The 18,447-nt window shown below is 36.8% G+C and overlaps 4 protein-coding genes across 5 annotated transcripts; 1 reads left to right on the top strand and 3 right to left on the bottom strand.

Annotated features, from left to right (window-relative positions):
- The first annotated feature begins 4 nt into the window (after positions 1-4).
- On the top strand, positions 5-9,468 carry LOC105211678 (uncharacterized). The gene is made up of 8 exons (XM_029039840.2): positions 5-693; positions 766-1,184; positions 1,249-2,158; positions 2,609-3,636; positions 5,331-5,966; positions 6,083-6,334; positions 6,752-7,747; positions 7,812-9,468. Exons 1-8 carry the CDS (start codon positions 552-554, stop codon positions 8,451-8,453), a joined length of 5,025 nt encoding a protein of 1,674 aa, XP_028895673.2. The 5' UTR covers positions 5-551; the 3' UTR covers positions 8,454-9,468.
- On the bottom strand, positions 3,741-5,146 carry LOC105211677 (protein angel). 2 transcript variants are annotated; one of them, XM_011183244.3, is made up of 2 exons: positions 5,034-5,146; positions 3,741-4,855 (listed from the first exon to the last, which is right to left on the bottom strand). In XM_011183244.3, the coding sequence occupies exon 2, from the start codon at positions 4,817-4,819 to the stop codon at positions 3,800-3,802; it is 1,020 nt and encodes a 339-aa protein (XP_011181546.1). In that variant the 5' UTR covers positions 4,820-4,855; positions 5,034-5,146; the 3' UTR covers positions 3,741-3,799. The 2 variants fall into 2 exon arrangements, with proteins under 2 accessions (XP_011181546.1, XP_028895675.2); XM_029039842.2 differs by having other exon boundaries at positions 3,741-5,104.
- A 402-nt stretch (positions 9,469-9,870) lies between the features above and the next one.
- Positions 9,871-13,143, bottom strand: Pal2_1 (peptidyl-alpha-hydroxyglycine alpha-amidating lyase 2). The gene is made up of 8 exons (XM_011183243.3): positions 12,978-13,143; positions 12,611-12,821; positions 12,237-12,547; positions 11,948-12,146; positions 11,092-11,205; positions 10,751-10,838; positions 10,434-10,533; positions 9,871-10,371 (listed from the first exon to the last, which is right to left on the bottom strand). The coding sequence occupies exons 2-8, from the start codon at positions 12,812-12,814 to the stop codon at positions 10,068-10,070; spliced, it is 1,320 nt and encodes a 439-aa protein (XP_011181545.2). The 5' UTR covers positions 12,815-12,821; positions 12,978-13,143; the 3' UTR covers positions 9,871-10,067.
- Positions 13,144-15,673: 2,530 nt separating this feature from the next.
- LOC105211672 (uncharacterized) lies at positions 15,674-18,447 on the bottom strand. Its single transcript, XM_011183234.3, has 4 exons — positions 18,310-18,447; positions 18,040-18,153; positions 17,848-17,930; positions 15,674-17,762 (listed from the first exon to the last, which is right to left on the bottom strand). The coding sequence occupies exons 1-4, from the start codon at positions 18,316-18,318 to the stop codon at positions 17,675-17,677; spliced, it is 294 nt and encodes a 97-aa protein (XP_011181536.1). The 5' UTR covers positions 18,319-18,447; the 3' UTR covers positions 15,674-17,674.

Raw genomic sequence — 18,447 nt, 5'->3', positions numbered from 1 at the left:
TGGATGCGTTTGCATATTTGATATAAACGAATGGTGACATAAAAAGCTGAAAAAGTATATATTACTCAAAATAGAAACGCATTAGTCATCCAGAAATAAAATATACAAACTTATTCTGAATTTAAGAATCAAATTGGAACTTGATGTGTTTAAATAGTCATATTTCTGTAATAATATGATAAATCAATGTAATATTAAGCATTAAATTTTAAATTGTTTCCTCATATGCCTTGCTAATGCAACCCTGTAGTAGTGAAATACGAATGAGTTCAAAAAGCATAATCAAAAGAAAATTTTGGTGATAACGCCAAGTAACGTTAATTGACTTGCATTTGAATTTTATTTGAATAGGCTAGTAAAACTCGTTTATTGCAAGTGCAACGTGTAGAATATCAAGCTCATATTGCACACGAAAGATAAGCTGATTTTGACCAGCTAGCTTGTGTCTACAAGCGGCAATTGTGTTATTTGACTTGTTGAAGGCTAGTGAGTGCAATTCTGCTTGTGCATCTTGCAGTGAGCGGTAGCACAAATGCTATTCGGATTTAAGTATGACCAATCCGAAAATTAAGAAATCAAATAAAAAATCTAGCGAAGCTATTGTAAATGTGCAACATCAACAAAGTAATGATGAGACTGGGTTGCTGAATGTGCTTCACGATTCTGAAGACGGTGTAGAATTGAATTTGGATGGTGAGCTAAAAATTTCTTTCTTAGCTATATATTAATGGGTACTCATTTATGTGATGTGGTTTCAATACTTAGATTACTCTTTTGGGGCTACATCCAATTCTGAGGACATTGAAGAAGAGGAGGAAGATGATGCTAATTCCTGCTCATCTTTCAGCCTACAGGAATGTATAAATGAGTTTCGTGCTCGGCGTATACGGCGTTTGTCCACGCAAAGCCGTGAAGTAACTCAAGTCGACGAATTAGCGAGTGGAATTGTACCAGAAAAAGTTGAAGCGAAAACTTTCCCTGATCCAGCCGATGCCGATTTAATAAGCCAGAACCGTTCAAATAAAGAATATGAGCGCAAGTGTAAGCCCTGTCGTGATGGTTTTTGTTATTGTTTTACCAGTGATAGCGGAGAAGGGGGCGGAGTGTGCAATGCTGCAACAGCAGGCACACGTGCCGGACACGTGCGGCAAGTAAGACGGCACAGACGTTCGGATTGTCATGAGGTGTGTATACACATATCTACGTTAATTTTGTATTGTAATTAACGTATTTTCTTTTTGTATATAGTCCGGTACCTTAATACCACGGTCGTACGCTAATCCAGTTGACCACAAAAATAATGGACCAGTTAGCTTCAAAATTCCAGCTGATAAAGAAGCAAAAGCCTTACCACAAAAACAGCAGCAAGAGAAAACAAAACGAAACTTTACTGCAGAAGCTACTTCTAATGCAAATGAACTTACTGCAATCAATCGTTTAGAAACCAGTGCGCCAGATGCACCATTAATACATATCATCCAAGAGTTGCATAACAACTGTGTAATATCTGAAGTTCGCGTTAACAAACACAAACTGCAAGCTAGTCGACAACAAAGTCAGAGTTTAAAAACTCCACCAAAAATCAAATCATCGCCAGAGAAAGTTACACGCTCACACATGACACGAAATATGTGTGAGCCTACCGCACCACCATCAGATGGTTGGACTGCACCAAATAAACCAGTTAAAACGAAAAGAGAAACGTTTACTGGTCCAGTTCTAGATAAAATAAGTGAATTTGATTCAATCTCCGATGCATTCGTATATTCAACACCACTTACAAGCAGTTCAAAAACGACTGATAGCAGTCGACGGCGGCACAAAGGAGGTGGACGTTTGTTGCAGAAGCGTTTGAGTCTATCATCAGTGCATTATAGGCCACGTCGTTCGTTACAAGCACCACCAAAGCCGCCAAGAACTTATTTATGCTTAGAGGAAAAATCCACTGTGTCTTCTTTATCCTCCACTTCGCCTTCGTTACGTGAAGCTGAGCGTATACTCGATGACTTTTTGATCAGAAAGGGTGCTATGGTAAGAGATGCTGAGAAAAATGTTGAAAAGAGGTGTGGAAAAGTAGATAAGGCATCGCAGGTGGAAATGGAAAAGGTGTTGTACCCTTCAGATAGGAGACGCGAGCATCGTAAATCTTGCCCAACGAGTAAGTTCTATTAAACTCGTAAACAAATTTTCAAATAAGTAGTGCAATAGCGGTTTTTGGTATTAGTTACGTAGTTAATTTTAGTTACATTTGTGGGATTGTAAGGTCATTAACAGCTTCATAGAATAAAGTGCTTTGATCTTATTTTCAGAATGTCATGTCTGTAGTTTTATTGATTGGAAAAATTATTTAGCACAAACAACTTATTTTCAAAATTGTGATTGACGTTCTATACTTTTTTCTTGCGTTCTTCGTCACTAACATCTAAGCTGTGTTGTACTGTCGCGCTGCTTTAATTTGTATTTACTAGAATCTAGATAACCTACTTTTCATAAATTGCAACCTCGAATCAGGTTAACTAGTAGTTATGCTGTTTGACAATGCCAATGAATAAAAGTCTTTGTATTCCATTGACTAATCTATGCATTTTTTTGCTGTACTCTCATTTAGGCTTGACCGAAGTAAAATCGCGACAACAGCCTATATTACCTTCATGCCCCTCTCTTAGCGATCTCGAGCGATCCGCTATGGATTCCACTAAGAAATATAGTAATTACGAGAAAAATATACGGCGCATAGCAGAAAAGCCTGTAAAAGAGCTCAGCTTCGGTTGGAAAGAACCGAAGATCACTGAAATGCTCAATTGTGACACGAGCGTTAAGAAGCGACAATTCAAATCACAAGCTGTGCAAGCTGAACCACAACAAACGATTGGTTGGCAAGTGCCGCCAAAAGTCGATCTCGACACTGTCGATGGTGTATGCTCAAATTTGGCTGCGAATATTGCCATTAAAGACACTCCTGTCAAATCGCCACACATTTCTACGCCAAAGCGCGCACGCGAATCACAAAAGTTCATTTGGAGTGAACAATGGCGTAACCTCTCACCATGGTGTAATAAACAATCGAAAAGTGGTGATCGTACTTTAAAAAGTAACTTGAAATCATCATCACGCGGTCTTTTGAACAGTTCGAAGAAGAAAATTCTCCGTTTGGTTACGCCCAAACGTGATAATTTACAACCCCGTAGGAAGTATTCATCTCACAGTATTGGCATACAAACATCGCAAGATGAACTGCAGCCATACGAACCCAGCATTACCCCACAATCACCACCAGGCAGCTATCATTCTGCAGTTCAAACGTCAACGCAAACTACAACGCCTACCTGTTCGCAGAATACCAATGATACGGAACCACAAAGTTTTGATTTCTCGCGCACAGTTCGAGCGCCACCCAAAAAGGCTCCACGTGCGACTACACAGCGTAAATTGAATTTTCCACTTGGTGGTTGTGCCGAAGTGAGCTGTACTTCCTGTGAAGGCGGCAACCTTAGTACGTCTATGAAGACGAAAACTTATCGTTCGTATCATGGCGATTTGGATCAGGACGTGACGCTTTCCAAGTTGGGTTATATACTCGGGAATATACGTGCGAAGTTGGAGGCTAGTGATGAGCATGCGGTGCGCACTTTCGAGGTGAGTTTGGATGTTTCCATGTCATTTAATACATATATTTTTTTCTGCATTTAGTTTCCTGTTGTCCACCGATAAAAGTTACTTTCATTTAAAACCCATATTAGTTTAGTTTCCATATTTTACATGGTAATTTATTTATTTTGAAACAATGTAAAGTCCAATGCTAAAGTACTGAGAATTTTATACCTAAAGAGTAGTGGTCCGAACCTAGATACTTATTGGGTATACTGCCCGTACGTACACAGTCATTTATTTTTGGGAGCGCATAGACAGATTGTATTTGCATCTTTTTCCGATTCTTATCAACAGAATGCAGCACATAGTCAACTGTGATCCATTGATCTTGAAACGTTGATGCAGTTTGTATGCCAAAATCCAGTGGCATCATTTGCAGTTCATTTCCATCTTCATCTGGTGCTTTTAAATAATATTCTCTGCTGGTTTGTTGCTGGCTATCTGCTGCTACCAAATTTGGAGATTTAACAAAATTTTGAGATATTGGTTTGGCTTTACATGGTTCACATAACAATTGATATGGTCTGGTTTTGGGTTCGAAATTAAAATCGCCTGTTAATATTACTGGTAGAAATGCGCTATTTTTGCCCTCATTTTCCGCAGAGTACTGCTGTATGGCCCCCAATAGTTTTTCCACTTGTGCGATGCGTACATCTTGCCGTCTGGGATTGTAAAGTAAGTGCGTTGTGGCAATAATGAATTTCTTTTGTGGTTCCTTTCTTATCGCAAATTTGGCTAGTAATGCAATATTGTCGCGATTTAAGACTGCATCACCATGTGTATAATACTCAACAGGACGCTCTGACAGTAGTCTAAATTTACTTTTATCATATATAATTGCACAACCGTCGGTTCTGTGTCCCGTTTTCTTCTTGAATACATATTCCAGTTCTCGTTTAAAGCTGATGTGTTTGACCAAATTTTTTAAATGATTAAACTGCATTTCTTGTAAGCAGAGTATATCAGGTTTTACATACTGAATCTCTTCCCTTAAACGAAAAAGTCTGTGATCCCAACGCAACATTGATGGCTCAATGCCAATGTAAAGGTGCAAATGTTCTGCTAATAAATCTTGTGCAAGAATGTTGTATGACAACAATGTAAAAGTTTTACTGTTTCCAATACTCGTTTCCGCTTCACTCTTCACTCGCTCCCACCGGCGTCCCATTTTGTTTGCGAATGTCCACCTGCTGATCGATTGTGCCTGGAAATGCCAAACTTGTTCAAAGATGTTACCAAACGGTTTTATAGCATTAAATAGTTGATTTGAATTTAAAGTACTAATAAGAATTTTGGACATATCCCACAAATGCTATCCGAATCCAAGCAACATGGATTTCGGCGCGTTCGAGCGTTGAGTGAAGTTATGGAGCTTATTTTACCAGTTGGATAAAATTTTCTTTCTACGGCTGTGTATTATGTTCGTTGAGCATAAAGTTTAGTCAGCTGTTTGTGATGGATAGAGAACAAAAAACAAAATAGTTTGTTTATTTTTCTTTCTGCTCATATTCGTATGAACAAAAGCAGGGTTGTTATGCATTTCTATTTAAGTTTTGAATGCAAAAGCGGAAAAGTATTTAATAATTTACAATTGTTGTACTTGTAAATATATTCGAACAAATGTTTGTATAATAATAATATTATTATTTTTTATTACACATGCATTATTTAAACATTAGGAAATAGAACGGAGAGAACAACGCGCAGTTGGCTTTGACTGCACTGATGGGCACCGACGTCGACCGGAAGCGCATTCAGCAGCAAGACGTTGTTCAGTAAAAAGCAACATTTACCAGCAGGAACCCATCTATTCAGAAATTGAAGAAGACAGCATACATATAACAGGCACACCACAATATGACAATACAACTAGTGCCAAGGAATTGCCAATTAAGCCGGATGTGGAAGTGCTATATGCCAAAGTTAATAAGGCTAATAAAAAGCACAAATCTCAGTTACCGCCAACAGCACCTATTGCTTTGGGAAAACTACTACATGATTCACTGCGCAATTTAAACACAACTTCATATGCCAATCAATTGCCAACGCTACAGGAACTATCAACTAGCGACACATCGTACATGTCGCCGCCACAACCACATCAGACTTCCTCAGACACCTCGATGACACTATCGCATTGTCAGTCGCTCAATAATGTGCGCATGCAGGAGCATCATTCACCACCGAAACGAGATCGGAACCTAAGCAAATCGGATCTCTCACTGCATCGTAGTGAAATCTTTTTAGACAATCTTTGCCGAAGCGAACTTGTAGCGGAACATGGCAATGGAGAGCCCGCTGAGAAGTTGATGAATGTGAGTATAGTATAGTTTAGAATAAAAAATTCAGTAACTATTTATTTCAAGGATTTATAATTTTATCTATAATTTTATTTTTTTATATTTTTTTCTTTTCATTGTTACTTTTTTAGAATCTTCTAAACAAATCTGGCAGTTCATTGCGTTCCGAATCCATGAACCAAATAAATACTTATCGGCATTTCTCAACCTCAACGCCAACTCCAAATGATTCCATCTCCTATGACACGCCAAATGATGCGGATTTTGATAATATTTCTCAGGCAGCTGCTAGTCAATTAGGTTTAAGCTTGGCTAGCGAGTCGATGACTTCGTGTGCACAAAACTCACCGAAAAAGCAATTTGCACCCAAATTTACGACTAAGGTAGAAATTTTCGTTGATTCTTATTAGGCTTAAAGCGCTTACACTTTAGACACGCTTAAAAATTAGGCTAAATTGTATTATTTTTTCAAATACCTGTAAATATCATATCTTTGTTACTAACTTTTTTCCATGTACGCAATATGCGTCTAACAATAATTGTTAAACAAATACTCTATTACCGACATATGTTTCTATATGATACTAAAAATGGAACCAAAAACAAACATATATCATGAAATTTTTATTTAATTTGGTTAATTGGCGCATTACAAGTAAGATTTTTCTAACAGCTTTCATGCCCCTAGAGATCTTATTTTCATTACATTTTTATATATTTCATATATTTGGACTTCAACTCTTCACTAACCTTCATCGTCATTAAATAAGTTATATTAATTTCCATTCTGCGAATTTCAGTCACAATTAAGCACACAGCGCTCATCCAGTAACAACCCATCCACCGATATTGCCTTTACATCGCCTTCAAGTTGCCTTCAGCAGAGCAGTAGCTGCCCTGCTACACCAAGAAAAGTACAATTAGACTCGCCAGCAAGAATAACACACACCTCTAGTCTTAATGAAATCCAACAAATACCGGAGGATGATCAAGAAAGTGTTGAGGGAGTACTGCGAAAACATTCTACGCCAAATACCAGCGCTTATGGTGATTTACCAATGAACGCTCAGAGCTGTATTGAAACGCCTGCGAATAGCAATAACTTTGCAAAATATCAACGTTTAAAAAACGCTTTACGAAAATCATTCAAACGTAGCACGAAATTCGTTAAGAATGAGACACGTCGCTTGTCCAGCTCCTTTAGCTTTCCCACGCCGAATATTGTTTTGTCGAAAACCTTAAACACGCACAACCAAACCGATCCACAGCTGCATAGCGCGTCCTCCACATACGATCTCGATACACTGTTCACCTTGAATGAGCAAGCGCCAGTGGTAGAGCAACTAGCGCAAGCGGTGACTATATGCCGACAACTGCCGGATGTGGAGATTTCACCCGAAATGGTTGAGGCTGAACGTTTACTACTTTTCTCGCGTCTGCGGCGCGATGTGTGGCCACAGCGGACGCTGGCGGCGACCACAACAGCAGCGGCAACACGCGCGGCAGAACAGCACACACAGCGTTTCTACATAGACGGCATGCATTTGCCCGTCAAAGTGGATGTCAATCAGGATTTCTTCTTCAATTATTTCTACATAGTTACCTTTGAGTGTGGCGGCGTCATTAAATCCACACAATCGGCGGAGTGTCACAATGGAGAAGCCGTATTTAGTGAATGTGGCATTGAATTCACTAGCGGCTTGTTGGAGGAGGATGCCGTGGTGCGTTGCGACGTCTTCATGCTACGCTTGCGCAAAGTCTCGACGCTGTCGCTGGAACCGAAGCGCCCTGTAGTGGTGAGTTCAACCATTTCTCTAATAGATTATTTTGTATTGAACTTTATTCCTTTTTTGTTTTTAGAAACTCCCGACCGCACGCCCACCCGGCACCGGATCTTCCTCTTCGTCCGCGGATGAAATCGTCTCACGCTTTCGTCTACACGCCAGCTTCTCTTTGAACGCACGCAATTTTGTGCCTTACGAATATGTGGAATGTGAAACGAAGAATGCAAATAAACTCTGTCTGCGCGCCAGCACACAAAATTGCCTGCTACCGCTGACAGCGCGCACAAAGTCGACAAATCTTTGCACGGAAATCCAATTAAGCGGTCGTGCCGAGATACGTTTCCCAAAACACAGCTACAGCGGCTTCTTAAACGTGCAAGATCCACATACGCTACACAATTGGAATCGTCGCTGGTGCAGCCTAGACGGTCTGCACTTACACGTTTGGTCGGATGAGAATCAAATGGACGACAAACTGCTTCTGACGCTGGATCTGCGCTCAAATGCGCAGTCCATGCCACTGCAGCCGGCATCCCGTGAGCTTTGTGCACGCGCACGCGCTTTCTGCTTGCAGTGTGCGCTTCAAAAAGCTGGTGAAGCGGTCGACACTGCGTCGGTCTTCTTCGCCGCCGATACGCAAGAGCAGCTGGACGCGTGGCTGGCGCAATTAAACGAAGTGCTGGCGTTCGTGCAGAAGTGGCTTAAAGTTAACAATTGAAGCGGATTGTGTTTGCGCATGGATTATATTTGTTAGTTGTCACTTTTTTTGTTATTACTGCTGATAAATCATTTGTTGGGGTGTTTAGTGTAGGCTTATAAAATTTTAGTAGCTATATGTATAAGCATATTGAAGCCTGCTACAGTTAAATATAGTTCATATATATATTTTTTTTAAAGGGATCTGTTCAATATGGTGTGGTGAATTGGGTGAACGAGGGTTTTCTTTACGCCAATGAGTGTAATGTTTTCATATGTTTTAAAATTCTTAGTAATTTTTTGTGAACTCTCTTTAGTTTTAAAACTTGTTCTCTTGAATTACTTTCCTCGCATAAATAAACTCACCACAGCTCTATGGGGTAGACGACAATTTTATATTTATTATAGTTTTGTTTCTGTTGATATAAGTTATTTAAAGGTTACATTAACTTTAGGTACAGGGTTTACAGGATTCACAAATAAATTTACAAATTTTTTTTATTCAACATATTTTTTTAAATTAAAATTTTTTTTTTAATTCAAAATATTTTTTTTTAATTCAAAATATTTTTTTTTTAATTCAAAATATTTTTTTTTAATTCAAAATATTTTTTTTTTAATTCAAAATATTTAATGCTTACAAATTAAAAGAAGAAATGAATTCCAAAGCCACCGAAACGCAGACGAAGTGTGTAGACTCTTTTGTTTAGGTAGGTTTAGTGCACAATTTGCTTGCCACGACGGAGCAGAGACCACAGGCAATTTACGCTAGCTGTCATATAGTTGATTACAGCGATAAGAGTGCGTTTGAATAATTGTTTGGTTTAGTTTTAGTAACTAAAAATAATTACATCTCCATTGCCATACATGCCTATTTATATTTCATACATTTCGCTTACTATACATTCCATTTTGTTGTTTTAAGTGCGTTTATTTTTTCTCAACTAACGGTATTGTGCTTTTTTTCTATATAAATAACTTTAGTATTTAGTTTATTTTGTATTTTGTATTTATGTTACGATATTGAAGAACTTGTTAGTTTTTTTTTAGGTTATAGTGAAAACCCTTTCGGTTATGGTTTACATATATACACACACATATATGCAAGTATGTAATAAGTGCAGTTACTTATTTAACGGTTGCTTTCAAATATATATTTAATGGAAGTTTTTCACGAAATTGCTATCAAAGTGTATGTTTTGTTGTTATTATTATTATATATTTGTTCTTCTACTAGGAGATATGACTTGAGTTGTTCTTGTTGTTTTTGCTTTTGTATTGCAACAATATGTAATATGCATAATTGTATTTGTATGAGTGTGTTTGTGTGTTACTTTCGAGGTAAAAATGTTTTCACTTTAGGTTACATTGACTTGTGCAAATCAAAAAAATTACAATTTACCGTTATTTAATTACCACATTTAATTAATTCATTGCAAGTATTTGCTATTTGTTTGTGTTATATATAATTGCGTGTACACTGGATTATTGTTGCTGTGTTTAAATCTTAAAAAAAAAATCTTGTTTCCTCTTCTCCTCTTACTTCCACAAACTTTCACACACCTGCACTTCAGCTTCACTTTCCAACACCTTCATGCCAACTCCACTTTGCCAACACCTTCCCCCCTCACTGCACTTAAACCAACACATACTTCCATACTTTGTTGGTCTGATGATTTGTACCGATCTCGGTCACATACAGCGCCGATCCATTGACACACACCGCAATTGAATGTGGGTTCTTGAATTCGCCCCAATGACCGATGATCGTCTCGGAGCGTGGATCGATGGTGAAACCGCGCACGGGCAACATGGATGTCGGTCCATTTACGGCGTAAACAATATCACCATAAGCGGCCACATCAAACACACGTCCCAAATCGGGCTCTTGTATGGTGGCGGCGGGTTGACCCTCACCTTGCGACGACTTCAAACCGGCTCTGTATAAGAATGAGTAATTTTTTATTTACTTTAACAATGTTTATTGTACGCAACAACTCACTTTGGACACACAACGCGCATATTTTCACGATCGGCAATACATAAGAGATCCAGATGTTCCAGCAGAGTGATGCCATGCGGCACTTGTAGTGAGAGAAATTCTAAAAGAAAGAAAATAAAAAATTTAAGTGTCATAAAATTGATTTAAATCCATTGTTGTTGTTGCTGTAGCAGCAGAAAACATTGCTCAAATAATTCAGAGAAAAGCTGTTGATTTGACAGTTCTTGGTCGAATAATAATTCGGGTATGTACCGGTTAAGTTGAATTGACTGTCGTGGGAGCGCATTTAAAGTCAATAATTTTGCTTGCTTGCTCACCTGGTGGTTGTGGTATGGTGCGTAGAATGCGTCCAGCAGCGTTGAATTTCAATATGCGACTGTTGCAGTAACCATCGGCGATGAAGAACTGTAAGAATTTACAAAAAAAATTATGATTTGTTGTTGTTTTTGTATAATCACAAGGTTTCAAAATATGCTGTGGACAATTACTGTATTGAATTGAATAGATTTTTGATTCCTGTGACCGTCAGGTTAGACATTGCGTATGAGTGAATTTTTTTTAAATTGTTTTCGAGTTTGAAAATGTCTGTTTTCCACTCCGAATGTAATATAACAGTTATTTTATATATTTTTGAAAAATTTCCCTATAAAATACTTACTTCACCTGTTGTTGCCACAGCAATGGAAGTGGGCTTGCAGAGATGGTTAATGGAGGAACCGGGCTTAAAACGTTTTCCTACAGTCAGCAGCGGTTGGCTTTCAAATGGTTTGAACTGGTAGAGGAAAATACAAATTAATTTTTTTAATCACTTTTGCTCGTAAAATTAGTTTATTTGCTTCTAATTAGTTTTTTGTTCTCTCTCGATCGTCTGGATTATTAAACAACGCCCTAAATGTAGGCAACGTTTTATAAAAAAACGACATATGGTACGTGCTTTCTTTTAATTAGAAATATTGTTGACTAAAGTCTCTCTCATATATATTTTCATAATATTTTTAATAATGAAAAAAAAAAAATTTAATATTTTTTTAAATATTTTTTTTTTTAATATTTTTTTAAATATTTTTTTTTTTTTAATATTTTTTTAAATATTTTTTTTAAATATTTTTTTTTTAATTTTTTGTTTTATAAATTTTTTTTTTAATATTTTTTGTTAAGCATTTTTTTTTTAATTTTTTAAAACATTTTTTTTCTTTTTATTGGTTTTTATTTTTATATTATTTTTTATTTATTTTTATTTACTATTTATATTATTTTTTATTTTTTATTTAATTCTCATACTTCATTTTATTTTTTCATTTCCATTTTTATTTTTTTTTTTATTTTTATTTATTATTTATATTATTTTTCATTTTTTTTCTTTTCTTCTATTTATTTTTTTTATTATTTTCTTTTATTTATTATTTTTTCTATTTTTTTTATTTCTTTTTATTTTATTTTATTTTTTTATTTTTATTTATTTTATTTTTATTTTATTTTATTTTATTGTTTTACGTTCTCCACGGACCACTCACCTTAAATGCCTGATGCATTGCCACGTCCGTAATCCAATAGTTCCCATGCACATCGATGGTCAAACCATGAGGCATGTAGAACATATCCTCACCCCAACCAGACTTTATGGCACCAGTTTTGGGATCCAATATATAAATGGTCTTCTCCTTAATGGGACCATACTCGATCAAATAGAATATGTTGCTGTCGTTAAATGTGCTACAACAACAAAGCGGAAATGTGTTTTAGAAACCACAACACACACAAACACATGCAAACAGTTAAATATTGTAACAGCTGTTGACCTACTTAGCATCCCAATATCTGTCGGCGCGATGAAAGATGACCGGATTGCCATGTGGATCTATGGACACAGCAGCGACTTGACCGAAAGAGTGACTCTCGGTGGGCCAGTTCTCCACCAACACGGGTGTTGGCACTGTCGGCGGTGGCGTTACAACATTCCTACCGCCGTCTCCGTCAACGCCCCCGCCAGCGCTGCTGCGCTCGTAATTAGCTAACAACTCGTTGCTATCACTGCGGCTGCCAACTCCACCGCCACCGCCGACGGCCCCGTTTATTCCAACGACATTTTCATTGTCCATATGCAATTCCTGCAGCTGTGACGCGGAGTATTAGGAATTGAAAAAATAAACAGTTATTTGATGGCACAGTGCGCTTACCGCCGCATTTTCCTTGAGTCGCCGCTTGATCAGCGCTCGCACGTCATTGAAGAAGCGTTCGTTCAGCGTCAACGCATCCTCGGGATAATCGATGCGATGCGTTGGCAAGTGGCTGCACGCGCTCCGATCGAACGCCACAGCGGCCAAAATGAAAGCCAAACCGCACAACTTTTCCACCAACGATATCTGCTTGTTGTTGCTCATCCTGTTGCTGTGAAGTGAATGCGTTTAATTTCTGAACGTTTCAAGTGTATTTACTCTGACTCCATATGCTCAAATACATTTATATATACATATATATATCAGTATAATTATAGTTATTTTCTACTTCTATTTCGCTTGAAGCGTGTTGTCAATTCACACTTACAGCTGGTTAAATGAGTTTTGTGCAAAAAGTTTTGTCCCTAACCGACCATAGTCGTTGACTTGTAAATCTGCGTTGCAGTAAATTCGTGACTTCACACACTGAATGTCGTGCGACTGTTTGCCTCTTGTTTCTGTTTTTCTGATTAGTATAGCTACTACTTTGTGTATTAATGTTGTCGTAGATTAAGGTATAGTAGGCCTAGGCAGCCGTAGTGCGCAAGCGCCTCAAAGTTCGGTTACAGTGGCGCTTGATTGGACAATTTTTGGACTGAAAGTTTGCTGGAAATGTTTTTGGGTCGAAATAGAGACGATTTCTTTAACTTAATCTGGAAAAGGAGGTTTCAAACTGGGGTTTTTCGTAAGCTGACACATTCGGAATTCTGTAGCGTCTTTCTCAAAGTATCTGGAGTTGAGTTCTGTATTAGAATACTCGAAATTTTCTAAACCTTAAATTTAGATTTGGGACCCTCTTATGGAAATTTCAGTAATAATCAAAATATGGGGCGCCCCTCGGTTACATATATTATAGGTCTCGGCTGCCAATGACAAAAAAGCTTCTTATGTTTGTGTCTTGGTAAAAGTTAAGACACATCCCATATCATGAAGCTTCAGTTATATCTCGTCCAATAGAAATAAATACCAAATCGTTGCATATTAAAGCTCAAAGGATTTAGTGCTCTTGTTTCAGGAAAGCCTTTGAAAAGCTTATTGAAAAATTTACTGGTATTTGAACCCTAGATACTATTGGGTCCCTCTCTATGCCTACCGAATTTATTATGAAGTTTCAGTTATACAGTTATACCCCGTCTAATAAAAATAAAGACCAAATTGTAGCATATTCAAGCTCGGGGGTTTTATGGCTTTTGTTTCAGGAAAGCCTTTAAAAAGCTTCTTTGAAAGTTTACTGGTATATTAATGATACTCATGGATACATCGCTATGCCTATCGAATTTATCATATTCATCTATCATATTCCTTGGCACCCTGAGGAGGTTGCTTTCGAAAATGGGCAAAATCGGTCCACTGCCACGCCCACAAAATGGCGGAAACCGAAAACCTATACAGTGTCATAACTAAGCCATAAATGAAGTTATGAAAATAAAATTTGGAGTATCAGGATCACATTAGGAAGGGGCACATTTGGATGTAATTGATTTTGAAAAGTGGGCGTGACACCGCCCCCAAATAGGTTTTTTGTCTATAACTCGAAAACCAATAAAGCTATATAAACCAAACTTTCTGCAGTCGTTTCTTTTAGCCATTTCCTTATACAGTCCAAAAATGAAAGAAATCGGATAATAACCACGCCCACCTCCCATACGAAAGTTAGGTTGAAAATTACTAGAAGTGGGTTAACTCACTAACGAAAAACGTCAGATACACTAAATTTCACATAAGAAATGGCAGATGGAAGCTGCACTCAGATTTTTTTACAAAATGAAAAAATTGGCGTGGCATCGCCCACTTCTGGGTCAAAAACCATATCTCAGGAACTACTCGACCGATTCGAATGAAACTCGGTATATAATATTTTCTTGGCACCCTGACAACACGGTTAAAAAATGAGCGAATTCGGTTCACAACTACGACTACTTTCCTTATAACTCAATTTTGAATTCCATCTGAATCCTTCACTTTATAATATATACATTAGGAACCAATGATGATAGCGACATAAAATTTTACACAAATACTGTATATGATCTGTGGCTTCACTTGTGAAAAAATTGTCGAAAACGGACTATAACTTTTCAAGGTCCCAGATATCGAACATGTTGAGCTCAGCGCCTAAGGTTAAATTTTAACCGAAAATATGGGTAAATCTCTCAGATAATTTAATATAATTCAGAGGAAATTGTTTTCTTCCAAGTAGTGTGTCTCTGTTCCAAAAATTATTAAAATCGGGTCACAACATCTCCTAGCTCACATATACCTAATTATAGGTTTTTCAAAAATTCGTTGGGCTTTATTACGCATATATGTATTGTATATCTTAGCAAAATTAAGTGAGCGTATAGTATTGGATATAGTGTACCTTGCTGGTGAAATTGAATGAAATCGGTTCAGGAATTACCTCAGCCTACACTATATAGGAGGATTTTCGTTATTCTTAATGCCGAATTTATATGTATATTTGTGTGTTATGTAAATAAAATTTCTTCAATAAATTGCGAGAGTATAAAATGTTCGGTTACACCCGAACTTAGCCTTTCCTTACTTGTTTTATTAATTTGTGTGCCAAACTACGACTGAATCTATCAGAAAACGGCTTCGCCTGATATACAACCTTCAAAGAGTCAGCTCTCGAACGTAATATCAAATTACTCACTTATTATTGCCATCTGGACCCACTGTGCGTTATCAGCAGCTTTTACCGCTATTGATTTTCCAATATTTTGCTGACGTAGGCAGGTCGATGAAGTGAATACACAAGAAAAACAAACCAACACACATACAAATGGATTTTCAGAGGATACCAAAGTGGTTATAATGAATCTCTACAGATGTGTGTGTGTGTTTGCGGATGTTTATTTCAGCTATAAAAAGACAACAATAACACACACCATTTCTAAACACAGTTACCTTATCAATCGCATCCAACCAATAAATAATATCTAAATATAATGCATTCCCATTATGATTAGTCCATCAAAACCAGTTTGAAGTGGAATTAAATAAATAATCAGTTGCACATACATATGTGTGTGTGTATTTTCAAATTGGCAGATTTATTAATATGTCATTTAATAAAACGTCATCAACAATATCGTAACTTAACGTAGCAGTTGTATATATCTTTATCTTATAATATGTATGTATGTATATTATATATTCGCGTAGATATAATTAGCTATGAATATAGATACATGCATATGTACTTGTATGTACAACAACAATATTTTGTAACCGTTTTGCATAACTATAACTGTCTTGTGCTTACTCATATATATATTTTGAATATGTCGTCTGTGCTAGGGTTCATCAATAAGTCTTTAAGGTAAAACGTTTTAGTGGATATGATTGATTTCGTTTTAGCGTTGTTGTTGTTACTTTCGTTTATAAAAGGTAATCGCTTGTCATGTCTTCAAAGTACAGTTATATGCTGTATATTTAAATATATATTTATGCTTGGGATTGTATAAATAACGCATTTTTATTCTAATAATGTATAAGGTTCACTAATTTGGAAGCATAGTTCATTGGTTGGTTCCTAAAAGCTTTTGAGAATGTATATGTGGGTAGGTATTTGTGTTGAAATATGTCGTTTGTATTTGTATGTAATTTTTCAGGTTTTGCGAGGTTATTCTTGGAGCGTAGTTCAATGTTAGGTTAGGTTGAGTAGGTGTAACTGAAATTATATGTGATTTACAAAAACAATGGGTACGAAATCTAAACTTAGCTGTCGCCTTTTTATATTTTGAAAATTTTAAAATAAAGATCGGGTTTTAACAAGTTCTAACCAAACTCTAAACTATTTTTTTCTATTTATCTTACGTTTTAGAGCTCCATGAACTAAAGGTTTTGAGATCTCTTTCATGACCGATTTTATTATTCTAAGGTCGCGATCTAACGGAGCTCAAAAATATTCCATTTTCTGGTAAATGAGTAGAATCACGTTGTTTTCGAGAGTCAAACAGAGTCAATCGAATTTTTGGCTGGGTCTTGAATTTAGACAAATCGACCTTTAAAACCGTTACTTGGGGTATTAGGTTCCGAAATGGTTAGTCAAATAAAGAGCTGAAATCATATAATGAAAGTCAATAGAAACAGTTAGAGCTTCAGCAAAGGTTTCAAGGGTATACGAGGTGTGTTAAAAAAATAACGGGAATTGTCGTTTTTTGAAAAAGAATTATTCGTCTACATTAATATTGTCGCCTTTAATATAGTCCACATTCGATAATATGCACTTATGCCAGCACTTCTCAAACTCGATTTTTTGGATAGCCTTTGGCTCTTTCAGCGATTTCTTGTATGCTTGTAAAACGGAGGTCCTTTAAGGTTCCCTTTATTTTTGGTAATAGGAAAAGGTCACACGAAACCATGTCTGGTGATTATGGCGCCTGGGGCTTCATTACCTCATTTTTTTTCGCCAAGCATTCACGAGCAAACAACGAAGTGTGAGCTTTTAAAAACGAGTATGGCCAAGCTCATAAAATACAGCTGAAAAAATTTATAATTTTATCGTAGTTCAGGGGCAATAACAAGTATAAAACTAAAAAAGTTTAAAAAAATTTAACAATTAAAAATTTAAAAATTCCCGTTATTTTTTGAACACACCTCATATAACAGTATATGTGCTAACACTTTCATATAAGTCCGTAAACGTATATAAATTATTGTTATGAATAACGGAACATTTCTAATTCGTTGCAATTGTGTGTTTCTGTGTTATTGTTGTTTGTGTAAAATATTCTAGTTTGAATGTCGGTTCTAAAGCACCATTAGTATGTATGTATGTATGTATGTATGTCTCTGCTTATAACATTCTACTTAGAATAGTTGTAATATACATATATTTATATTAAGACTATATATATCCTTTTAAGACTTTTCATTGTTTTTTCCTTTGAATATTATATATCCTAACTATAGGCATAAGTATAAGTAAGTTCTTTGTAAGTGCATATTTAGATGTCTATCTGTGTGTGTGCTTAGCACTTATTAATGTAGGCAGTCGACCGGCTTTGGCTTTAGCATTCAAGGTACCCAATCCCATGTGGGCTGTGTCCATATATAGCCGGTGTCGGTCATTGAACAATACGCATTGTAATAGCGTCCTGGTGAGCTGCAGACACGCGCGTGAATTATGTAAGAAAAATAATAGTAATTTTTTGTTGTTGTTGTTCTTTATTGTAAACATTAGAACTAACCGGCAGTATGAGAATTGTGGACACTTGCAGCGGAAGAGATTCTGAAATTCCTCCTTACACACCTCGTTCCACCAGCATGTGCGCTGCGGGTGTGGAGACATTTGTATACAAAAATCATTGGCATTAGTTTATACAATATAATATATTTATTCAATATATATATGTGTGCGTGTGTTTTTATTGAGCACTCACCTCCGTCTGATAGCCATGCACGCTTTGATCGGAGTAGCTGCGCTTCACAATGCGCCCCGCCAACGCCGTTGTCTGCCACAACAACAAAGTGCTGGCCAATATAGCCACTGGTAGCTTAAAGTATAGAGCATAAAACAAATTTCAAGTAATTTTAAGCACATTTTGTGTGGAACTGATTATTTTGATTGTGTTGTCCTACGGCGCCACTAATTTATTTATTTACTTTGTATTTTTTTTGTTTTCGTTTTTATTGTCTCACGCCACACGCACCTTTTTCATTCCGGCGTTCACCACAGCACTTCCACTCGGCGCAATTTGTTTTCTTCCGGTCGCCTGATTCGACTGTCTGCGCCTGTAAATCCTTACACCACTTCAAGCTGTCGCCTGCGAGACCCACTTCAATCTCAA

Source organism: Zeugodacus cucurbitae, chromosome 6 (genome assembly GCF_028554725.1).
Source record: "Zeugodacus cucurbitae isolate PBARC_wt_2022May chromosome 6, idZeuCucr1.2, whole genome shotgun sequence".
Taxonomy (NCBI): Eukaryota; Metazoa; Arthropoda; class Insecta; order Diptera; family Tephritidae; genus Zeugodacus; species Zeugodacus cucurbitae.
The sequence above is the reverse complement of the archived record's forward strand: the minus strand, read 5'-3'. Positions and strand labels throughout refer to the sequence as shown.